Here is a 26,212-nt window from a genome sequence, read left to right as displayed (position 1 = left end):
ATGATTAGTGGGGCGATCCTGCGATCCTTTACTACGACGAGGACCGCGTATGACGTCATAGATCGCCGTGGTAAATACGATTCCTATCCTCTATCTTCGCGAAGTGTCGATATGTGACCGACACGGTTACAAAAGGAATCCCCCAAATTATGTGAACAACAACAAGAGGAGCCCTCCTTGGTGGGACAAGACCTGCTGGGAAAAAAGGAAAAATTTGAGAAAGGCTGCTAATAAATTCTGTAAAAACCCATCTCTAGACAACTGGAACACATTGAAAAAGGAGGAAACTGACCTAAAAATACTAATCAAGGCCAAGAAATACGATAAATGGCTCGAATTTACTGAATCAATAAATAACAGAACTTCCACAGGAGAACTATGGAGTAAAATTAAAAGATTGCAACACGGTTTCGTTAAACAGAAAGGTAAAAGACAATCGCCGGAAATCAGAAACCAGCTTGAAGAAAAAGCAATAAATGAGCACTCTAAAAAGCCAGATAACATAGAACTGCAATGTTGTCCAGACGATGATGTCGAGGTACCCGGTATGCAAAACGAAACAACGTCAAGACTGCACGAACCCTCCACCAGAAATGTACCTGACACATGGAATAGTGACGTCACACAGAATGAAATGATGCATAGTATTCTAAGATCTAATAGCAAGTCGGCACCAGGCATAGACAACCTGGATTATAATATAATCAAAAATCTACCTGCTGAAGCCAAGCAGGAATTACTAAACATCTTCCATAAGATATGGACCAGCAATGAAGATATCCCCCAACAGTGGAAAACGGCTAAAGTCGTGTTTATAGAGAAAACAGGCAAAAACTCAGTTAGACCAATAGCTATGACCAGCTGTGTGGGGAAGATATGTGAAAGAATAGTGACAAATAGGCTCACTGACTGGGTAGAGAACCAAAAACTGATACACGAGTCTCAAAACGGCTTCAGGAAAGGCAGAGGCACGGTGGACAACCTGGCTTCCATCATGTCAATTATAAGGCGGAATAAAGGAGAAAATACGGAAACAGCGGTGATTCTGATAGATGTAAAAGCAGCTTACGACAATGTTGACCATAAAACACTCCTAAGTATTCTAAAAAGGATAGACTGCCCAATAAAAATATATAATTATATTAGGAAATGGCTAAAGAACAGAATAAACATATTCAATAGGGAATACGAGCCTGACGTGGCTAAGGACTGCCTGATTGGTCTCTCACAGGGCTCCATTCTAGGCCCATTTTATATAACATTTATACAAGAGAACTAGGCCTGAGTATAGAAGAAGAGGAGTGTGAAATTCTGCAATATGCAGACGATATTGCCATTATAATCACATGCAACAATATATATGAAGCCGAACGCAAAACCTTGAAAGTAATACACACTCTTTCAGATAAATTGAAGGAGATACATCTGGGGATTTCCAGAGAAAAAACCCAAATTTTATACTTTAGTAAACACACAAATCGAAATAAGAAGCTTTCGTTGAAAATGGGAAATAGTACCATCGAAGAAACCGACAATGCCAAATTTTTAGGCATAATTATAGATAATAAACTAAAATTCAACCTAAAAGTTAAAGAGATAGAGAATAAGGCAAAGAAAAGACTTAACATGCTAAGATACATAGCTCATATAAAAAAAGGAGCTACCCCAAGTATTATGATACAGTTATATAAGAGTCTTGTAAGATCCGTCTTAGAATATGCTGTAATAACCTACTACACCCCAACGAACAAATCGGTAGAAAGATTCCAGAAAATTCAGAATGAGGGAATCAGAATAGCTATGGGTTACAGAAACTCAACCCCAACCAACGTCATGGCAGTTGAATCCGGAATAATGAATTTTGAGGAAAGAGTCAACCTACTAGCAGAGAAGTATATCATAAAACAGAGAGCGAAGAGCACCAGCAAGGTTATGGACCATATTAACAACCAAATAATCAATTATGAAGGAACGGGCATACCTCATGAGGAAGACATTGTCCTAAATAAAGGATGGATGGAATCAAAATTGATAGAAGATATCATATGGAAATCTGACACATTGGAAGATGTAAAAGAACTAAATGCTCTAAAAGAAATTAACTGGAAAGACCTGATCGACCTGCAGTCTGGCTATGTAAGGAAACACCACCACATCAGTGACACAGTTCTCATAAATATGATTAAAGAACATCTTGGGATCGACGAATATAATCCGATTCTTATGTATACAGATGGCTCAAAAAAAAATAATAGCTCATCAAACGGAGCAGGTATCGTTACAAAAAAGGACAACCAATGGGAAGAGGAGGGTCTTAGCATTAACAAAATTGCCACTATCTATACCACCGAGTGCATTGCAATTAGCGAAGCTATTAAAATAGCAGAGGAAAAACATCTAAAGGACGATGAGAAAATAATTATTCTAACAGACTCAGAGAGTGTTCTGTCGGGTCTATTAAACATTTCATCAGATAAGACTATCAACCCATGGATTAAAAAGATTGCCAAACAAGCTAACAAGTTTAACATGAATGGTCTCAAAAGAGTCTTATTTGCATGGATACCTGCCCATATGGGAATTGAAGGTAATGAAAGAGCGGACCAGATAGCAAAGGAAAGAACAGAGTACGAACATGACGAGGACATCAAAATCCCAATTAGCGACATAATTAATCGTACCAAGGATAAAAAATGGCAAAAGTCAGACCTTAAACACGTAAGGGAAGGTACTCACAAGGGAAAAAAATATTTTGAAACGTTGGACAACAACATTGGCAATAGAAGACCAGTGTCTGTGATCAGAAACAGGGATCTTGGAAAAATCCGATCCTATAACATCAAATAATCTTTCATTACAAATGACGTACTACATTGCTGCAATTCGTTGAAATATGTTTAAATAAATCATGAGAGCTTCTGATACTTCTTCTCGAACCTTCTTTTTTCGGCGCCCAATCTAGATCGCCTTTGTTACCAAAATTTTATCGTGACAATCGATTTTTTGCAATATTTCGTAATCATATAACACAAGTGTAACGCGTATCATTTACAGAAAATTTTTTTTTTCGAAATTTCGTTTTCATAATCGGCGGGGGTCATTTATTTTGTGTCCATTTAAAGGTTCCGTAAACACAGTTCTTTGGCGCGCGCGAAATTTCATAATCGTAATTGTGGTCCCTTTTTTTATAATCAATTTTAATAAAAATTGACCTAACCTGGGTTTTATTTTTTCCTTACAGATGTCAATCCAAACTATATGAAACATTGAAACCGCACTCTTAAATCTAACCGTTTAACACTATTCCTATCCGCACGCAGCCTAAAACCTAAATCCTTAATTGCTAAATTAACCTATTCTATGCCATTTTTCACTACTTGTTGTCGCTCGACACCGCAAATTTATATGGCGACCTTCGGGGGAGGTTCCTGATCCCGCCTGCACCTTTGACTTTGACCTTGACCTTGAAAATCTGAAAAAGGTTTCCAAGACCTTTGGCTTTGTCAGAATTTTCAAAGTCAAAGGCACCTCCACTCTGACCTCGGGATAGAGATCCTAATGTCCTCGCGACTCCAAATACATACAGAAATTTTCTAATTTACGAGAAACGCTATACGCCCATCGGATGACCTCGCAGGCGCTCCTAGCCTATGAGGCTCAATACCTCTTCCCGAGCTCTTTCAAATGACACCCTACTCAGGGGTGGTAGGAACAAAATACTAAACTTTGCGCCTGTCCTCCACCAGAATTTTCTCTCTTTTTAGTTCAGAACTGTGATTGACTCTGATTCCCTCAAAACTCCCGGTATGACCTAGCGGGTAGGGGGGTTTTGTCGGCCTCGGGGCAATCTAAACTAATTTCCCCTCTCCGCGGGGGGGTGTCAGGGAACATCAATATAAAAAAGAAGTTTTTTTCGACGTTTGAGTTTTCAAAGTCTGGACTTCTATCTAATGTACCATCTTTATCGCACTAGTGGCTGCAAGCTTCGTTCCGTCTCTGTCCTAACCATAAGATCCGAAATTTGTTCGAAATTGAGGAATTTAGTTTCCCTAACCGGTGTGGCGGCCCCTTAATTTCCTCCGTTGCTGTTACTCAATTTCCGCGCGGTTTTTAGAAATCTAGCGTTGGGCTCAAGCTGATCTCAATCCGGACCGACTTACGAACCACTCGCGGATTGAGGAAAATATTCTTGAGGGGCGTATGAGGGTTAATAGAATGTGTCTCTGATTTGTAAAACTAATCAACATTACAGCATTTACATTAAGCTACTAGTAGCTAGGGGTTTGCGCCGCTTAAGGATGTATCACACTGCTCAAAATAGTGATTGATGTATCTCCTAGAACCGCTGCGCCCGACGGTAGGTTAAACATCATACCTATACCACTCCCTATGTCATGGAAAGAAAACATCTTAAGATGTAAATTTATGTTATCTACATATTTCATGGCGTATTCCAAAATGAAACCTTTTTCATAAGGTATTCCAAACAGAAACATTTCCCTAGAGTTTGATATACGGCAAACAAATTCAACGATTTATTTCCTGATGCGTGCACTCAACAGCAAGTTAACATAACAATGACAAACATAAATTCATCCGAGCTCGATCCTGATTGGTCGGGTCACCGAACCGGAACAAGCGATCAACCGTAACCATGGGTATATAAACCCAAAATTTGGAACAGTAGATCATTCGAGATCCTGACGCTGCAGCGGCAACATGGAGTTCTTCAGGTCTTTCCTCCGTGCGTTAGGACTACTGGAACCTGCCAAGTTGGATTTCATTTCTGAACTCCCGCCGGAGATATCCCAGCTGATTCTACGCAAGTTGGAGCCTAAGTCTCTGCTTTGCGCTGCTCAAGTGTCACGGAAATGGTTAAATGCCTGTAGGGCAGACAAGATCCTAAGACAAACCGCTAGGCATCATAAGCAACGTGCAATGCAGATAATGAATGAACGTTTTCTAGGGGAAGCTGTGGATGAGCCGAGAACGATTGTACAGAGAGATCTAATAATTCCTGCACAGGTGAGAAGAGTTGTTCCTTTCGTCAGAAACAAAACTGGAATGGTTCGAAAAATTCCTCGAAATCCAGTGCAGAGTGTGGCGAGCGTGGGTTCAATAACTTCGAGGCGTAGTAGATGTATTAGAATGTAAGATGTTAGTCAATTTTATCTTGACGTGCTCTTATGAGTGAATTGACTAGTTGTTAGGATAATGTAGTCTAAGTAAGTACATATAATCCATTGTTTGACCACAAGAAAATCTTGTTATAATTTTCCCCTATATGTATAATTGACTGATGTCCAAGTGTGGACAGTATTTTTTAAAAAATCTAACTACTGCTTCCCATAAGCGATGCAGGATATTTTTCGTGGAATATATTAATAATATGTTTATATTTAAGATATAATATATTTTCGTCATTTTCTAAAGTCCATGACCAATGATTCTTTACTAGATCCTTTAACAGCCTTCAATCGTTAGCCAATAATGTATTACTAAACGTAATGTATTAGTAATGTGTTTGCAAAAGTTCGTACCCTATTTGGGATAAATAACAGTTTTATTAATCAATTATATAGTCTGTAACTCTGTTTTCTATAATTGTCTCCGAACATTTTACAACCTGTGATTTCCTTTTCCGTAGAAGTTGCACGTTTAGTTTCAGACAAGTTCACGAGGTAAATTGAGTATGAGCTTTTGCAATCATCCAATATATGAAATAGTGCATGTTAAATTGAAGTGCTTCAGTTTAACAGAGTGTCTGTGATCAGAAACAGGGATCTTGGAAAAATCCGATCCTATAACATCAAATAATCTTTCATTACAAATGACGTACTCCATTGCTGCAATTCGTTGAAATATGTTTAAATAAATCATGAGAGCTTTTGATACTTCTTCTCGAACCTTCTTTTTTCGGCGCCCAATCTAGATCGCCTTTGTTACCAAAATTTTATCGTGACAATCGATTTTTTGCAATATTTCGTAATCATATAACACAAGTGTAACGCGTATCATTTACAGAAAATTTTTTTTTTCGAAATTTCGTTTTCATAATCGGCGGGGGTCATTTATTTTGTGTCCATTTAAAGGTTCCGTAATCACAGTTCTTTGGCGCGCGCGAAATTTCATAATCGTAATTGTGGTCCCTTTTTTTTATAATCAATTTTAATAAAAATTAACCTAACCTGGATTTTATTTTTTCCTTACAGATGTCAATCCAAACTATATGAAACATTGAAACCGCACTCTTATATCTAACCGTTTAACACTATTCCTATCCGCACGCAGCCTAAAATCTAAATCCTTAATTGCTAAATTAACCTATTCTATGCCATTTTTCACTACTTGTTGTCGCTCGACACCGCAAATTTATATGCCGACCTTCGGGAGAGGTTCCTGATCCCGCCTGCACCTTTGACTTTGACCTTGACCTTGAAAATCTGAAAAAGGTTTCCAAGACCTTTGGCTTTGTCAGAATTTTCAAAGTCAAAGGCTCCTCCACTCTGACCTCGGGATAGAGATCCTAATGCCCTCGCGACTCCAAATACATACAGAACTTTTCTAATTTATGAGAAACGCTATACGCCCTTCGGATGAACTCGGTGGCTCTCCTAGCCTATGAGGCTCAATACCTCTTCCCGAGCTCTTTCAAATGACACCCTACTCAGGGGTGGTAGGAACAAAATACTAAACTTTGCGCCTGTCCTCCACCAGAATTTCCTCTCTTTTTAGTTCAGAACAGAGATTGACTCTGATTCCCTCAAAACTCCTGGTATGACCTAGCGGGTCGGGGGTTTTGTCGGCCTCGGGGCAATCTAAACTAATTTCCCCTCTCCGCGGGGGGGTGTCAGGGAACATCAATATAAAAAAGAAGTTTTTTTCGACGTTTGAGTTTTCAAAGTCTTGACTTCTATCTAATGTACCATCTTTATCGCACTAGTGGCTGCAAGCTTCGTTCCGTCTCTGTCCTAACCATAAGATCCGAAATTTGTTCGAAATTGAGGAATTTAGTTTCCCTAACCGGTGTGGCGGCCCCTTAATTTCCTCCGTTGCTGTTACTCAATTTCCGCGCGGTTTTTAGAAATCTAGCGTTGGGCTCAAGCTGATCTCAATCCGGACCGACTTACGAACCACTCGCGGATTGAGGAAAATATTCTTGAGGGGCGTATGAGGGTTAATAGAATGTGTCTCTGATTTGTAAAACTAATCAACATTACAGCATTTACATTAAGCTACTAGTAGCTAGGGGTTTGCGCCGCTTAAGGATGTATCACACTGCTCAAAATAGTGATTGATGTATCTCCTAGAACCGCTGCGCCCGACGGTAGGTTAAACATCATACCTATACCACTCCCTATGTCATGGAAAGAAAACATCTTAAGATGTAAATTTATGTTATCTACATATTTCATGGCGTATTCCAAAATGAAACCTTTTTCATAAGGTATTCCAAACAGAAACATTTCCCTAGAGTTTGATATACGGCAAACAAATTCAACGATTTATTTCCTGATGCGTGCACTCAACAGCAAGTTAACATAACAATGACAAACATAAATTCATCCGAGCTCGATCCTGATTGGTCGGGTCACCGAACCGGAACAAGCGATCAACCGTAACCATGGGTATATAAACCCAAAATTTGGAACAGTAGATCATTCGAGATCCTGACGCTGCAGCGGCAACATGGAGTTCTTCAGGTCTTTCCTCCGTGCGTTAGGACTACTGGAACCTGCCAAGTTGGATTTCATTTCTGAACTCCCGCCGGAGATATCCCAGCTGATTCTACGCAAGTTGGAGCCTAAGTCTCTGCTTTGCGCTGCTCAAGTGTCACGGAAATGGTTAAATGCCTGTAGGGCAGACAAGATCCTAAGACAAACCGCTAGGCATCATAAGCAACGTGCAATGCAGATAATGAATGAACGTTTTCTAGGGGAAGCTGTGGATGAGCCGAGAACGATTGTACAGAGAGATCTAATAATTCCTGCACAGGTGAGAAGAGTTGTTCCTTTCGTCAGAAACAAAACTGGAATGGTTCGAAAAATTCCTCGAAATCCAGTGCAGAGTGTGGCGAGCGTGGGTTCAATAACTTCGAGGCGTAGTAGATGTATTAGAATGTAAGATGTTAGTCAATTTTATCTTGACGTGCTCTTATGAGTGAATTGACTAGTTGTTAGGATAATGTAGTCTAAGTAAGTACATATAATCCATTGTTTGACCACAAGAAAATCTTGTTATAATTTTCCCCTATATGTATAATTGACTGATGTCCAAGTGTGGACAGTATTTTTTAAAAAATCTAACTACTGCTTCCCATAAGCGATGCAGGATATTTTTCGTGGAATATATTAATAATATGTTTATATTTAAGATATAATATATTTTCGTCATTTTCTAAAGTCCATGACCAATGATTCTTTACTAGATCCTTTAACAGCCTTCAATCGTTAGCCAATAATGTATTACTAAACGTAATGTATTAGTAATGTGTTTGCAAAAGTTCGTACCCTATTTGGGATAAATAACAGTTTTATTAATCAATTATATAGTCTGTAACTCTGTTTTCTATAATTGTCTCCGAACATTTTACAACCTGTGATTTCCTTTTCCGTAGAAGTTGCACGTTTAGTTTCAGACAAGTTCACGAGGTAAATTGAGTATGAGCTTTTGCAATCATCCAATATATGAAATAGTGCATGTTAAATTGAAGTGCTTCAGTTTAACAGAGTGTCTGTGATCAGAAACAGGGATCTTGGAAAAATCCGATCCTATAACATCAAATAATCTTTCATTACAAATGACGTACTCCATTGCTGCAATTCGTTGAAATATGTTTAAATAAATCATGAGAGCTTTTGATACTTCTTCTCGAACCTTCTTTTTTCGGCGCCCAATCTAGATCGCCTTTGTTACCAAAATTTTATCGTGACAATCGATTTTTTGCAATATTTCGTAATCATATAACACAAGTGTAACGCGTATCATTTACAGAAAATTTTTTTTTTCGAAATTTCGTTTTCATAATCGGCGGGGGTCATTTATTTTGTGTCCATTTAAAGGTTCCGTAATCACAGTTCTTTGGCGCGCGCGAAATTTCATAATCGTAATTGTGGTCCCTTTTTTTTATAATCAATTTTAATAAAAATTAACCTAACCTGGATTTTATTTTTTCCTTACAGATGTCAATCCAAACTATATGAAACATTGAAACCGCACTCTTATATCTAACCGTTTAACACTATTCCTATCCGCACGCAGCCTAAAATCTAAATCCTTAATTGCTAAATTAACCTATTCTATGCCATTTTTCACTACTTGTTGTCACTCGACACCGCAAATTTATATGGCGACCTTCGGGGGAGGTTCCTGATCCCGCCTGCACCTTTGACTTTGACCTTGACCTTGAAAATCTGAAAAAGGTTTCCAAGACCTTTGGCTTTGTCAGAATTTTCAAAGTCAAAGGCACCTCCACTCTGACCTCGGGATAGAGATCCTAATGCCCTCGCGACTCCAAATACATACAGAACTTTTCTAATTTACGAGAAACGCTATACGCCCTTCGGATGACCTCGGAGGCGCTCCTAGCCTATGAGGCTCAATACCTCTTCCCGAGCTCTTTCAAATGACACCCTACTCAGGGGTGGTAGGAACAAAATACTAAACCTCGCGCCTGTCCTCCTCCAGAATTTCCTCTCTTTTTAGTTCAAAAATGTTATTGACTCTGATTTCCTCAAAACTCCCGGTATGACCTAGCGGGTCGGGGGGTTTTGTCGGCCTCGGGGCAATCTAAACTAATTTCCCCTCTCCGCGGAGGGGTGTCAGGGAACATCAATATAAAAAGAAGTTTTTTTCGACGTTTGAGTTTACAAAGTCTGGACTTCTATCTAATGTACCATCATTATCGCACTAGTGGCTGCTAGCTTCGTTCCGTCTCTGTCCTAACCATAAGATCCGAAATTTGTTCGAAATTGAGGAATTTAGTTTCCCTAACCGGTGTGGCGGCCCCTTAATTTCCTCCGTTGCTGTTACGCAATTTCCGCGCGGTTTTTAGAAATCTAGCGTTGGGCTCAAGCTGATCTCAACCCGGACCGACTTACGAACCACTCGCGGATTGAGGAAAATATTCTTGAGGAGCGTATGAGGGTTAAGACAATGAGTCTCTGAAATGTAAAACTAATCAACATTACAGCATTTACATTAAGCTACTAGTAGCTAGGGGTTTGCGCCGCTTAAGGATGTATCACACTGCTCAAAATAGTGATTGATGTATCTCCTAGAACCGCTGCGCCCGACGGTAGGTTAAACATCATACCTATATCACTCCCTATGTCATGGAAAGAAAACATCTTAAGATGTAAATTTATGTTATCTGCATATTTCATGGCGTATTCCAAAATGAAACATTTTCATAAGGTATTCCAAACAGAAACATTTCCCTAGAGTTTGATATACGGCAAACAAATTCAACAATTTATTTCCTGATGCGTGCACTCAACAGCAAGTTAACATAACAATGACAAACATAAATTCATCCGAGCTCGATCCTGATTGGTCGGGTCACCGAACCGGAACAGGCGATCAACCGTAACCAAGGGTATATAAACCCAAAATTTGGAACAGTAGATCATTCGAGATCCTGACGCTGCAGCGGCAACATGGAGTTCTTCAGGTCTTTCCTCCGTGCGTTAGGACTACTGGAACCTGCCAAGTTGGATTTCATTTCTGAACTCCCGCCGGAGATATCCCAGCTGATTCTACGCAAGTTGGAGCCTAAGTCTCTGCTTTGCGCTGCTCAAGTGTCACGGAAATGGTTAAATGCCTGTAGGGCAGACAAGATCCTAAGACAAACCGCTAGGCATCATAAGCAACGTGCAATGCAGATAATGAATGAACGTTTTCTAGGGGAAGCTGTGGATGAGCCGAGAACGATTGTACAGAGAGATCTAATAATTCCTGCACAGGTGAGAAGAGTTGTTCCTTTCGTCAGAAACAAAACTGGAATGGTTCGAAAAATTCCTCGAAATCCAGTGCAGAGTGTGGCGAGCGTGGGTTCAATAACTTCGAGGCGTAGTAGATGTATTAGAATGTAAGATGTTAGTCAATTTTATCTTGACGTGCTCTTATGAGTGAATTGACTAGTTGTTAGGATAATGTAGTCTAAGTAAGTACATATAATCCATTGTTTGACCACAAGAAAATCTTGTTATAATTTTCCCCTATATGTATAATTGACTGATGTCCAAGTGTGGACAGTATTTTTTAAAAAATCTAACTACTGCTTCCCATAAGCGATGCAGGATATTTTTCGTGGAATATATTAATAATATGTTTATATTTAAGATATAATATATTTTCGTCATTTTCTAAAGTCCATGACCAATGATTCTTTACTAGATCCTTTAACAGCCTTCAATCGTTAGCCAATAATGTATTACTAAACGTAATGTATTAGTAATGTGTTTGCAAAAGTTCGTACCCTATTTGGGATAAATAACAGTTTTATTAATCAATTATATAGTCTGTAACTCTGTTTTCTATAATTGTCTCCGAACATTTTACAACCTGTGATTTCCTTTTCCGTAGAAGTTGCACGTTTAGTTTCAGACAAGTTCACGAGGTAAATTGAGTATGAGCTTTTGCAATCATCCAATATATGAAATAGTGCATGTTAAATTGAAGTGCTTCAGTTTAACAGAGTGTCTGTGATCAGAAACAGGGATCTTGGAAAAATCCGATCCTATAACATCAAATAATCTTTCATTACAAATGACGTACTCCATTGCTGCAATTCGTTGAAATATGTTTAAATAAATCATGAGAGCTTTTGATACTTCTTCTCGAACCTTCTTTTTTCGGCGCCCAATCTAGATCGCCTTTGTTACCAAAATTTTATCGTGACAATCGATTTTTTGCAATATTTCGTAATCATATAACACAAGTGTAACGCGTATCATTTACAGAAAATTTTTTTTTTCGAAATTTCGTTTTCATAATCGGCGGGGGTCATTTATTTTGTGTCCATTTAAAGGTTCCGTAATCACAGTTCTTTGGCGCGCGCGAAATTTCATAATCGTAATTGTGGTCCCTTTTTTTATAATCAATTTTAATAAAAATTGACCTAACCTGGATTTTATTTTTTCCTTACAGATGTCAATCCAAACTATATGAAACATTGAAACCGCACTCTTAAATCTAACCGTTTAACACTATTCCTATCCGCACGCAGCCTAAAACCTAAATCCTTAATTGCTAAATTAACCTATTCTATGCCATTTTTCACTACTTGTTGTCGCTCGACACCGCAAATTTATATGGCGACCTTCGGGGGAGGTTCCTGATCCCGCCTGCACCTTTGACTTTGACCTTGACCTTGAAAATCTGAAAAAGGTTTCCAAGACCTTTGGCTTTGTCAGAATTTTCAAAGTCAAAGGCACCTCCACTCTGACCTCGGGATAGAGATCCTAATGTCCTCGCGACTCCAAATACATACAGAAATTTTCTAATTTACGAGAAACGCTATACGCCCATCGGATGACCTCGCAGGCGCTCCTAGCCTATGAGGCTCAATACCTCTTCCCGAGCTCTTTCAAATGACACCCTACTCAGGGGTGGTAGGAACAAAATACTAAACCTCGCGCCTGTCCTCCACCAGAATTTCCTCTCTTTTTAGTTCAGAACAGAGATTGACTCTGATTCCCTCAAAACTCCTGGTATGACCTAGCGGGTCGGGGGTTTTGTCGGCCTCGGGGCAATCTAAACTAATTTCCCCTCTCCGCGGGGGGGTGTCAGGGAACATCAATATAAAAAAGAAGTTTTTTTCGACGTTTGAGTTTTCAAAGTCTGGACTTCTATCTAATGTACCATCTTTATCGCACTAGTGGCTGCAAGCTTCGTTCCGTCTCTGTCCTAACCATAAGATCCGAAATTTGTTCGAAATTGAGGAATTTAGTTTCCCTAACCGGTGTGGCGGCCCCTTAATTTCCTCCGTTGCTGTTACTCAATTTCCGCGCGGTTTTTAGAAATCTAGCGTTGGGCTCAAGCTGATCTCAATCCGGACCGACTTACGAACCACTCGCGGATTGAGGAAAATATTCTTGAGGGGCGTATGAGGGTTAATAGAATGTGTCTCTGATTTGTAAAACTAATCAACATTACAGCATTTACATTAAGCTACTAGTAGCTAGGGGTTTGCGCCGCTTAAGGATGTATCACACTGCTCAAAATAGTGATTGATGTATCTCCTAGAACCGCTGCGCCCGACGGTAGGTTAAACATCATACCTATACCACTCCCTATGTCATGGAAAGAAAACATCTTAAGATGTAAATTTATGTTATCTACATATTTCATGGCGTATTCCAAAATGAAACCTTTTTCATAAGGTATTCCAAACAGAAACATTTCCCTAGAGTTTGATATACGGCAAACAAATTCAACGATTTATTTCCTGATGCGTGCACTCAACAGCAAGTTAACATAACAATGACAAACATAAATTCACCCGAGCTCGATCCTGATTGGTCGGGTCACCGAACCGGAACAGGCGATCAACCGTAACCAAGGGTATATAAACCCAAAATTTGGAACAGTAGATCATTCGAGATCCTGACGCTGCAGCGGCAACATGGAGTTCTTCAGGTCTTTCCTCCGTGCGCTAGGACTACTGGAACCTGCCAAGTTGGATTTCATTTCTGAACTCCCGCCGGAGATATCCCAGCTGATTCTACGCAAGTTGGAGCCTAAGTCTCTGCTTTGCGCTGCTCAAGTGTCACGGAAATGGTTAAATGTCTGTAGGGCAGACAAGATCCTAAGACAAACCGCTAGGCATCATAAGCAACGTGCAATGCGGATAATGAATGAACGTTTTCTAGGGGAAGCTGTGGATGAGCCGAGAACGATTGTACAGAGAGATCTAATAATTCCTGCACAGGTGAGAAGAGTTGTTCCTTTCGTCAGAAACAAAACTGGAATGGTTCGAAAAATTCCTCGAAATCCAGTGCAGAGTGTGGCGAGCGTGGGTTCAATAACTTCGAGGCGTAGTAGATGTATTAGAATGTAAGATGTTAGTCAATTTTATCTTGACGTGCTCTTATGAGTGAATTGACTAGTTGTTAGGATAATGTAGTCTAAGTAAGTACATATAGTCCATTGTTTGATCACAAGAAAATCTTGTTATAATTTTCCCCTATATGTATAATTGACTGATGTCCAAGTGTGGACAGTATTTTTTTAAAAATCTAACTACTGCTTCCCATAAGCGATGCAGGATATTTTTCGTTGAATATATTAATAATATGTTTATATTTAAGATATAATATCTTTTCGTCATTTTCTAAAGTCCATGACCAATGATTCTTTACCAGATCCTTTAACAGCCTTCAATCGTTAGCCAATAATGTATTACTAAACGTAATGTATTAGTAATGTGTTTGCAAAAGTTCGTACCCTATTTGGGATAAATAACAGTTTTATTAATCAATTATATAGTCTGTAACTCTGTTTTCTATAATTGTCTCCGAACATTTTACAACCTGTGATTTCCTTTTCCGTAGAAGTTGCACGTTTAGTTTCAGACAAGTTCACGAGGTAAATTGAGTATGAGCTTTTGCAATCATCCAATATATGAAATAGTGCATGTTAAATTGAAGTGCTTCAGTTTAACACAGTGTCTGTGATCAGAAACAGGGATCTTGGAAAAATCCGATCCTATAACATCAAATAATCTTTCATTACAAATGACGTACTACATTGCTGCAATTCGTTGAAATATGTTTAAATAAATCATGAGAGCTTTTGATACTTCTTCTCGAACCTTCTTTTTTCGGCGCCCAATCTAGATCGCCTTTGTTACCAAAATTTTATCGTGACAATCGATTTTTTGCAATATTTCGTAATCATATAACACAAGTGTAACGCGTAACATTTACAGAAAATTTTTTTTTTCGAAATTTCGTATTCATAATCGGCGGGGGTCATTTATTTTGTGTCCATTTAAAGGTTCCGTAAACTCAGTTCTTTGGCGCGCGCGAAATTTCATAATCGTAATTGTGGTCCCTTTTTTTATAATCAATTTTAATAAAAATTAACCTGACCTGGATTTTATTTTTTCCTTACAGATGTCAATCTAAACTATATCAAACATTGAAACCGCACTCTTAAATCTAACCGTTTAACACTATTCCTATCCGCACGCAGCCTAAAACCTAAATCCTTAATTGCTAAATTAACCTATTCTATGCCATTTTTCACTACTTTTTGTCGCTCGACACCGCAAATTTATATGGCGACCTTCGGGGGAGGTTCCTGATCCCGCCTGCACCTTTGACCTTGACCTTGACCTTGAAAATCTGAAAAAGATTTCCAAGACCTTTGGCTTTGTCAGAATTTTCAAAGTCAAAGGCACCTCCACTCTGACCTCGGGATCGAGATCCTAATGCCCTCGCGACTCCAAATACATACAGAACTTTTCTAATTTACGAGAAACGCTATACGCCCTTCGGATGACCTCGGAGGCGCTCCTAGCCTATGAGGCTCAATACCTCTTCCCGAGCTCTTTCAAATGACACCCTACTCGGGGGTGGTAGGAACAAAATACTAAACTTTGCGCCTGTCCTCCACCAGAATTTCCTCTCTTTTTAGTTCAGGACTGAGATTGACTCTGATTCCCTCAAAACTCCCGGTATGACCTAGCGGGTCGGGGGATTTTGTCGGCCTCGGGTCAATCTAAACTAATTTCCCCTCTCCGCGGGGGGGGGGGGGGGTGTCAGGGAACATCAATATAAAAAAGAAGTTTTTTTCGACGTTTGAGTTTACAAAGTCTGGACTTCTATCTAATGTACCATCTTTATCGCACTAGTGGCTGCTAGCTTCGTTCCGTCTCTGTCCTAACCATAAGATCCGAAATTTGTTCGAAATTGAGGAATTTAGTTTCCCTAAGCGGTGTGGCGGCCCCTTAATTTCCTCCGTTGCTGTTACGCAATTTCCGCGCGGTTTTTAGAAATCTAGCGTTGGGCTCAAGCTGATCTCAATGCGGACCGACTTACGAACCACTCGCGGATTGAGGAAAATATTCTTGAGGAGCGTATGAGGGTTAATACAATGTGTCTCTGATATGTAAAACTAATCAACATTACAGCATTTACATTAAGCTACTAGTGGCCAGGGGTCCGCGCCGCTTAAGGTTGTATCACACTGCACAAAATAGTGATTGATGTATCTCCTAGAACCGCTCCGTCCGACGGTGGGTTAAACATCATACCTATACCACTCCCTATGTCATTGCAAGAAAACATCTTAAGATGTAAATTTATGTTATCTACATATTTCATGGCGTATTCCAAAATGAAACATTTTCATAAGGTATTCCAAACAGAAACATTTCCCTAGAGTTTGATATACGGCAAACAAATTCAACGATCTATTTCCAGATGCGTGCACTCAACAGCAAGTTAACATAACAATGACAAACATAAATTCATCCGAGCTCGATCCTGATTGGTCGGGTCACCGAACCGGAACAGGCGATCAACCGTAACCAAGGGTATATAAACCCAAAATTTGGAACAGTAGATCATTAGAGATCCTGACGCTGCAGCGGCAACATGGAGTTCTTCAGGTCTTTCCTGCGTGCGCTAGGACTACTGGAACCTGCCAAGTTGGATTTCATTTCTGAACTCCCGCCGGAGATATCCCAGCTGATTCTACGCAAGTTGGAGCCTAAGTCTCTGCTTTGCGCTGCTCAAGTGTCACGGAAATGGTTAAATGTATGTAGGGCGGACAAGATCCTAAGACAAACCGCTAGGCATCATAAGCAACGTGCAATGCGGATAATGAATGAACGTTTTCGAGGGGAAGCTGTGGATGAGCCGAGAACGATTGTACAGAGGGATCTAATAATTCCTGCACAGGTGAGAAGAGTTGTTCCTTTCGTCAGAACCAAAACTGGAGTGGTTCGAAAAATTCCTCGAAATCCAGTGCAGAGTGTGGCGAGCGTGGGTTCAATAACTTCGAGGCGTAGTAGATGTATTAGAATGTAAGATGTTAGTCAATTTTATCTTGACGTGCTCTTATGAGTGAATTGACTAGTTGTTAGGATAATGTAGTCTAAGTAAGTACATATAGTCCATTGTTTGATCACAAGAAAATCTTGTTATAATTTTCCCCTATATGTATAATTGACTGATGTCCAAGTGTGGACAGTATTTTTTTAAAAATCTAACTACTGCTTCCCATAAGCGATGCAGGATATTTTTCGTTGAATATATTAATAATATGTTTATATTTAAGATATAATATCTTTTCGTCATTTTCTAAAGTCCATGACCAATGATTCTTTACCAGATCCTTTAACAGCCTTCAATCGTTAGCCAATAATGTATTACTAAACGTAATGTATTAGTAATGTGTTTGCAAAAGTTCGTACCCTATTTGGGATAAATAACAGTTTTATTAATCAATTATATAGTCTGTAACTCTGTTTTCTATAATTGTCTCCGAACATTTTACAACCTGTGATTTCCTTTTCCGTAGAAGTTGCACGTTTAGTTTCAGACAAGTTCACGAGGTAAATTGAGTATGAGCTTTTGCAATCATCCAATATATGAAATAGTGCATGTTAAATTGAAGTGCTTCAGTTTAACACAGTGTCTGTGATCAGAAACAGGGATCTTGGAAAAATCCGATCCTATAACATCAAATAATCTTTCATTACAAATGACGTACTACATTGCTGCAATTCGTTGAAATATGTTTAAATAAATCATGAGAGCTTTTGATACTTCTTCTCGAACCTTCTTTTTTCGGCGCCCAATCTAGATCGCCTTTGTTACCAAAATTTTATCGTGACAATCGATTTTTTGCAATATTTCGTAATCATATAACACAAGTGTAACGCGTAACATTTACAGAAAATTTTTTTTTTCGAAATTTCGTATTCATAATCGGCGGGGGTCATTTATTTTGTGTCCATTTAAAGGTTCCGTAAACTCAGTTCTTTGGCGCGCGCGAAATTTCATAATCGTAATTGTGGTCCCTTTTTTTATAATCAATTTTAATAAAAATTAACCTGACCTGGATTTTATTTTTTCCTTACAGATGTCAATCTAAACTATATCAAACATTGAAACCGCACTCTTAAATCTAACCGTTTAACACTATTCCTATCCGCACGCAGCCTAAAACCTAAATCCTTAATTGCTAAATTAACCTATTCTATGCCATTTTTCACTACTTTTTGTCGCTCGACACCGCAAATTTATATGGCGACCTTCGGGGGAGGTTCCTGATCCCGCCTGCACCTTTGACCTTGACCTTGACCTTGAAAATCTGAAAAAGATTTCCAAGACCTTTGGCTTTGTCAGAATTTTCAAAGTCAAAGGCACCTCCACTCTGACCTCGGGATCGAGATCCTAATGCCCTCGCGACTCCAAATACATACAGAACTTTTCTAATTTACGAGAAACGCTATACGCCCTTCGGATGACCTCGGAGGCGCTCCTAGCCTATGAGGCTCAATACCTCTTCCCGAGCTCTTTCAAATGACACCCTACTCGGGGGTGGTAGGAACAAAATACTAAACTTTGCGCCTGTCCTCCACCAGAATTTCCTCTCTTTTTAGTTCAGGACTGAGATTGACTCTGATTCCCTCAAAACTCCCGGTATGACCTAGCGGGTCGGGGGATTTTGTCGGCCTCGGGTCAATCTAAACTAATTTCCCCTCTCCGCGGGGGGGGGGGGGGGGGTGTCAGGGAACATCAATATAAAAAAGAAGTTTTTTTCGACGTTTGAGTTTACAAAGTCTGGACTTCTATCTAATGTACCATCTTTATCGCACTAGTGGCTGCTAGCTTCGTTCCGTCTCTGTCCTAACCATAAGATCCGAAATTTGTTCGAAATTGAGGAATTTAGTTTCCCTAAGCGGTGTGGCGGCCCCTTAATTTCCTCCGTTGCTGTTACGCAATTTCCGCGCGGTTTTTAGAAATCTAGCGTTGGGCTCAAGCTGATCTCAATGCGGACCGACTTACGAACCACTCGCGGATTGAGGAAAATATTCTTGAGGAGCGTATGAGGGTTAATACAATGTGTCTCTGATATGTAAAACTAATCAACATTACAGCATTTACATTAAGCTACTAGTGGCCAGGGGTCCGCGCCGCTTAAGGTTGTATCACACTGCACAAAATAGTGATTGATGTATCTCCTAGAACCGCTCCGTCCGACGGTGGGTTAAACATCATACCTATACCACTCCCTATGTCATTGCAAGAAAACATCTTAAGATGTAAATTTATGTTATCTACATATTTCATGGCGTATTCCAAAATGAAACATTTTCATAAGGTATTCCAAACAGAAACATTTCCCTAGAGTTTGATATACGGCAAACAAATTCAACGATCTATTTCCAGATGCGTGCACTCAACAGCAAGTTAACATAACAATGACAAACATAAATTCATCCGAGCTCGATCCTGATTGGTCGGGTCACCGAACCGGAACAGGCGATCAACCGTAACCAAGGGTATATAAACCCAAAATTTGGAACAGTAGATCATTAGAGATCCTGACGCTGCAGCGGCAACATGGAGTTCTTCAGGTCTTTCCTGCGTGCGCTAGGACTACTGGAACCTGCCAAGTTGGATTTCATTTCTGAACTCCCGCCGGAGATATCCCAGCTGATTCTACGCAAGTTGGAGCCTAAGTCTCTGCTTTGCGCTGCTCAAGTGTCACGGAAATGGTTAAATGTCTGTAGGGCGGACAAGATCCTAAGACAAACCGCTAGGCATCATAAGCAACGTGCAATGCGGATAATGAATGAACGTTTTCTAGGGGAAGCTGTGGATGAGCCGAGAACGATTGTACAGAGGGATCTAATAATTCCTGCACAGGTGAGAAGAGTTGTTCCTTTCGACAGAACCAAAACTGGAGTGGTTCGAAAAATTCCTCGAAATCCAGTGCAGAGTGTGGCGAGCGTGGGTTCAATAACTTCGAGGCGTAGTAGATGTATTAGAATGTAAGAGGTTAGTCAATTTTATCTTGACGTGCTCTTATGAGTGAATTGACTAGTTGTTAGGATAATGTAGTCTAAGTAAGTACATATAATCCATTGTTTGATCACAAGAAAATCTTGTTATAATTTTCCCCTATATGTATAATTGACTGATGTCCAAGTGTGGACAGTATTTTTTTAAAAATCTAACTACTGCTTCCCATAAGCGATGCAGGATATTTTTCGTTGAATATATTAATAATATGTTTATATTTAAGATATAATATCTTTTCGTCATTTTCTAAAGTCCATGATCAATGATTCTTTACCAGATCCTTTAACAGCCTTCAATCGTTAGCCAATAATGTATTACTAAACGTAATGTATTAGTAATGTGTTTGCAAAAGTTCGTACCCTATTTGGGATAAATAACAGTTTTATTAATCAATTATATAGTCTGTAACTCTGTTTTCTATAATTGTCTCCGAACATTTTACAACCTGTGATTTCCTTTTCCGTAGAAGTTGCACGTTTAGTTTCAGACAAGTTCACGAGGTAAATTGAGTATGAGCTTTTGCAATCATCCAATATATCAAATAGTGCATGTTAAATTGAAGTGCTTCAGTTTAACAGAGTGTCTGTGATCAGAAACAGGGATCTTGGAAAAATCCGATCCTATAACATCAAATAATCTTTCATTACAAATGACGTACTACATTGCTGCAATTCGTTGAAATATGTTTAAATAAATCATGAGAGCTTTTGATACTTCTTCTCGAACCTTCTTTTTTCGGCGCCCAATCTAGATCGCCTTTGTTACCAAAATTTTATCGTGACAATCGATTTTTTGCAATATTTCGTAATCATATAACACAAGTGTAACGCGTAACATTTACAGAAAAATTTTTTTTTCGAAATTTCGTATTCATAATCGGCGGGGGTCATTTATTTTGTGTCCATTTAAAGGTTCCGTAAACACAGTTCTTTGGCGCGCGCGAAATTTCATAATCGTAATTGTGGTCCCTTTTTTTATGATCAATTTTAATAAAAATTAACCTGACCTGGATTTTATTTTTTCCTTACAGATGTCAATCCAAACTATATGAAACATTGAAACCGCACTCTTAAATCTAACCGTTTAACACTATTCCTATCCGCACGCAGCCTAAAACCTAAATCCTTAATTGCTAAATTAACCTATTCTATGCCATTTTTCACTACTTTTTGTCGCTCGACACCGCAAATTTATATGGCGACCTTCGGGGGAGGTTCCTGATCCCGCCTGCACCTTTGACCTTGACCTTGACCTTGAAAATCTGAAAAAGATTTCCAAGACCTTTGGCTTTGTCAGAATTTTCAAAGTCAAAGGCACCTCCACTCTGACCTCGGGATCGAGATCCTAATGCCCTCGCGACTCCAAATACATACAGAACTTTTCTAATTTACGAGAAACGCTATACGCCCTTCGGATGACCTCGGAGGCGCTCCTAGCCTATGAGGCTCAATACCTCTTCCCGAGCTCTTTCAAATGACACCCTACTCGGGGGTGGTAGGAACAAAATACTAAACTTTGCGCCTGTCCTCCACCAGAATTTCCTCTCTTTTTAGTTCAGGACTGAGATTGACTCTGATTCCCTCAAAACTCCCGGTATGACCTAGCGGGTCGGGGGATTTTGTCGGCCTCGGGGCAATCTAAACTAATTTCCCCTCTCCGCGGGGGGGGGGGGGTGTCAGGGAACATCAATATAAAAAAGAAGTTTTTTTCGACGTTTGAGTTTACAAAGTCTGGACTTCTATCTAATGTACCATCTTTATCGCACTAGTGGCTGCTAGCTTCGTTCCGTCTCTGTCCTAACCATAAGATCCGAAATTTGTTCGAAATTGAGGAATTTAGTTTCCCTAAGCGGTGTGGCGGCCCCTTAATTTCCTCCGTTGCTGTTACGCAATTTCCGCGCGGTTTTTAGAAATCTAGCGTTGGGCTCAAGCTGATCTCAATCCGGACCGACTTACGAACCACTCGCGGATTGAGGAAAATATTCTTGAGGAGCGTATGAGGGTTAATACAATGTGTCTCTGATATGTAAAACTAATCAACATTACAGCATTTACATTAAGCTACTAGTGGCCAGGGGTTCGCGCCGCTTAAGGATGTATCACTTTGCACAAAATAGTGATTGATGTATCTCCTAGAACCGCTCCGTCCGACGGTGGGTTAAACATCATACCTATACCACTCCCTATGTCATTGCAAGAAAACATCTTAAGATGTAAATTTATGTTATCTACATATTTCATGGCGTATTCCAAAATGAAACATTTTCATAAGGTATTCCAAACAGAAACATTTCCGTAGAGTTTGATATACGGCAAACAAATTCAACGATTTATTTCCAGATGCGTGCACTCAACAGCAAGTTAACATAACAATGACAAACATAAATTCATCCGAGCTCGATCCTGATTGGTCGGGTCACCGAACCGGAACAGGCGATCAACCGTAACCAAGGGTATATAAACCCAAAATTTGGAACAGTAGATCATTAGAGATCCTGACGCTGCAGCGGCAACATGGAGTTCTTCAGGTCTTTCCTCCGTGCGCTAGGACTACTGGAACCTGCCAAGTTGGATTTCATTTCTGAACTCCCGCCGGAGATATCCCAGCTGATTCTACGCAAGTTGGAGCCTAAGTCTCTGCTTTGCGCTGCTCAAGTGTCACGGAAATGGTTAAATGTATGTAGGGCGGACAAGATCCTAAGACAAACCGCTAGGCATCATAAGCAACGTGCAATGCGGATAATGAATGAACGTTTTCGAGGGGAAGCTGTGGATGAGCCGAGAACGATTGTACAGAGGGATCTAATAATTCCTGCACAGGTGAGAAGAGTTGTTCCTTTCGTCAGAACCAAAACTGGAGTGGTTCGAAATATTCCTCGAAATCCAGTGCAGAGTGTGGCGAGCGTGGGTTCAATAACTTCGAGGCGTAGTAGATGTATTAGAATGTAAGATGTTAGTCAATTTTATCTTGACGTGCTCTTATGAGTGAATTGACTAGTTGTTAGGATAATGTAGTCTAAGTAAGTACATATAGTCCATTGTTTGATCACAAGAAAATCTTGTTAGAATTTTCCCCTATATGTATAATTGACTGATGTCCAAGTGTGGACAGTATTTTTTTAAAAATCTAACTACTGCTTCCCATAAGCGATGCAGGATATTTTTCGTTGAATATATTAATAATATGTTTATATTTAAGATATAATATCTTTTCGTCATTTTCTAAAGTCCATGACCAATGATTCTTTACCAGATCCTTTAACAGCCTTCAATCGTTAGCCAATAATGTATTACTAAACGTAATGTATTAGTAATGTGTTTGCAAAAGTTCGTACCCTATTTGGGATAAATAACAGTTTTATTAATCAATTATATAGTCTGTAACTCTGTTTTCTATAATTGTCTCCGAACATTTTACAACCTGTGATTTCCTTTTCCGTAGAAGTTGCACGTTTAGTTTCAGACAAGTTCACGAGGTAAATTGAGTATGAGCTTTTGCAATCATCCAATATATGAAATAGTGCATGTTAAATTGAAGTGCTTCAGTTTAACAGAGTGTCTGTGATCAGAAACAGGGATCTTGGAAAAATCCGATCCTATAACATCAAATAATCTTTCATTACAAATGACGTACTACATTGCTGCAATTCGTTGTGTTCCGGCCACCCGTCACAGAGCCGATCCGCCGAACCGGCGTCTCGACAAGCGTCGGTTACCGTCGTCTCAGCGTCCCCACCACGCGCAATGAACAGGTGATTTCGGGCATGAGACGACGGTAACGGTCGGACGACATCGATGTAGACAGTCGTTTTTGGTACCACGGCATACGTGTACACATCAATAACGCGCTATACAATTTCACAGTTACGCAACTGAACCGTCGATCTTGAACTCGGGATTTCCACAGTGCTACTCGTCATCCACCGTTTCTTGTCGATTCAGTTATTCGCCACAGACATTTATACCGTGTCATACATTTACGTCAATATATGCTTCATCGTGAGGTTACTACAGTGTGCATTTCTTCCACCCACTCGCGATCCTAGTTCATCGGTCCGATCTCAAACATTTTTTGGTCCTTCGAGCCGGATAGATCGGCGGCTTCAATATATCGATCTGAGATCACTAGTGGGTGAACGTAGTGACCGTCGTGAAACCGCTGCAGTGGATTCGTGTACGCCGTTACATGTCAAGTACAGTCAACGGCCATTATATTTGAACCATTCTGTGACCGTTCGCGCCCGCTCGCCTGTGTACTGTTTGTGTCGCGTTCGCATCCCGCGTGACCTCCCGCTCGTTCCCGCCACCGCAGGTTCAAAATGTCAACGGCCAAATCGTTGTTCTACCTGCAATTCGAACTGTATACGCTCATCGGCAGGGCTGTAGCTACTGCGAAAAAAAAGGGAATGGCCAACCTCACTGAGGCCTACATCCAGGCACGTTCGGATGCAGTCGTTCGCAACTGGGACGACTTCCGTGCGAACCATGCACAACTCCTCAAGATATGTACTGCCGATGAACGAACCGATGACTATTTCGTCCGGAATCTGCGTGATGAGTGCGAGACACTGGTCCTCGACACTGACGACGCTCTTCGCACCATGCTCAAGGAGCTCTCAACCCGCGCATCCGACTCGAACAATGAGTCGAGCTTCGACTCAAAATCTGTCGCGACAACGCAGAAGCCGCGACTGTCCAGCGCTCATTCGCTACAACCTACGTCGCAGCACGGAGCATCCAACGTCACCCCCGCATCAACATCCATGGAGTCAGCACCTCCAAACGAGCCATCATCCGTAGCCGCTCATCAGGTCACTCCAGTGTCGCCCAAGGGTATTACTGCGTCGTCCGATGTCATCGCCGCCAGCGGGGAACGACCACCAGGCTCATGTCTTGGCTCGCATCGTTTCCGCCTACGCTCTCGCACTCTTGCGCCTCCGCTCTTGCGCTGTCGCGCCTCCGCGCTCGCGCTCACGCGAGATCGTGTCTTCGCGCTTATGCTCTCGTGCGCCCACGCGCCTGCACTCTCGTGCGCCCACGCGCTTCCACTCTCGTGCGCTGACGCGCCTCCGCTCTCGTGCGCTGTCGCGTCTCCTCTCTCGTGCGCCCACGCGCTTCCGCTCTCGTACGGTCACGCGCTTCCGCTCTCGTGCACCCACGCGCCTGCGCTCTCGTACGGTCACGCGCTTCCGCTCTCGTACGGTCACGCGCGTCCGCTCTCGTGCGCCCACGCGCTTCCACTCTCGTGCAGTCACGCGCTTCCACCCTCGTGCCCTGACGCGCCTCCGCTCTCGTGCGCCCACGCGCTTCCACTCTCGTGCGGTCACGCGCTTCCACTCTCGTGCGCTGACGCGCCTCCGCTCTCGTGCGCTGGCGCGTCTCCTCTCTCGTGCGCCCACGCGCTTCCGCTCTCGTACGGTCACGCGCTTCTGCTCTCGTGCACCCACGCGCCTGCGCTCTCGTACGGTCACGCGCTTCAGCTCTCGTATGGTCACGCGCTTCCGCTCTCGTGCGCTCACTCGCCTCCCCTCTCGAGCGCTGACGCGCCTCCACTCTCGTGCGCTGACGCGCCTCCGCTTGTGCGCTCTTACACTTGTGCTCGTGCGTCTTCACGCCTCCGCTCGCGCGCCAGCGCGCCTCCGCTTTCGAATTCTCGCACCTCCGCTTGTGGGATCTTGCGCCTCCGCTCATGCGCCTCCGTTCATGTGTTGTCGCGCCTTCGCTCTCGCGCCGACTCTCTCGCGCCTTCACTCCTGCGCTCTTGCACTGTCACCCTCCGCTCTGGTGCTCTCGCACCTCCGCTTGTACGCTCTCGTGCCTCCGCAGATGCGCTTTCGTGCCTCCGATCGCGCGCTCTCGCGTCTTCGCTTCCGCGTGTCCGCTCGATTGCTCTTGCGCCTCCACTCCGCTTCCATGCTCCCGCACCTCCGCTTGTGCGCTGTCTCGCCTCCGCTTTCGAGCTCTCGCACCTCCGCTTGTGCGCTACTGCTTCTCCGCTTGTGCGCTTACCCCTATGCTCGCGCACTTTCGCGCCTCCGCTCGTGCGCATTCGTGCCCTCGCTCACGCGCCTCCGCTCATACACTCTTGCGCCGCCGCCATCTCGCTACCAAGCTTCAGCGCTCGCGATCTTGCGCTCTCGTGCCTCCGCTTTCGCGCCTACGCTCACC

At 41.5% G+C, this 26,212-nt stretch overlaps 1 protein-coding gene across 1 annotated transcript; it reads left to right on the top strand.

The window, feature by feature from the left end:
• LOC143219708 (uncharacterized) lies at positions 1-24,047 on the top strand. The gene is made up of 4 exons (XM_076445581.1): positions 1-47; positions 136-1,097; positions 1,232-2,702; positions 23,909-24,047. Exons 1-4 carry the CDS (start codon positions 1-3, stop codon positions 24,045-24,047), a joined length of 2,619 nt encoding a protein of 872 aa, XP_076301696.1.
• The last annotated feature ends 2,165 nt before the right edge of the window (positions 24,048-26,212 follow it).

This window comes from Lasioglossum baleicum, unplaced genomic scaffold (genome assembly GCF_051020765.1).
Source record: "Lasioglossum baleicum unplaced genomic scaffold, iyLasBale1 scaffold0062, whole genome shotgun sequence".
Lineage (NCBI taxonomy): Eukaryota > Metazoa > Arthropoda > Insecta > Hymenoptera > Halictidae > Lasioglossum > Lasioglossum baleicum.
The sequence above is the reverse complement of the archived record's forward strand: the minus strand, read 5'-3'. Positions and strand labels throughout refer to the sequence as shown.

Bases quoted from the DNA above. Each gene is read 5' to 3' on its own strand.
- LOC143219708 (XM_076445581.1), top strand. From the start codon at position 1: ATGATTAGTGGGGCGATCCTGCGATCCTTTACTACGACGAGGACCGC. The intron at 48-135 runs GTATGACGTCAT...CGGTTACAAAAG, and splicing joins TTTACTACGACGAGGACCGC to GAATCCCCCAAATTATGTGA. The intron at 2,703-23,908 runs GTCAGACCTTAA...ACAATTTCACAG, and splicing joins AAGGATAAAAAATGGCAAAA to TTACGCAACTGAACCGTCGA.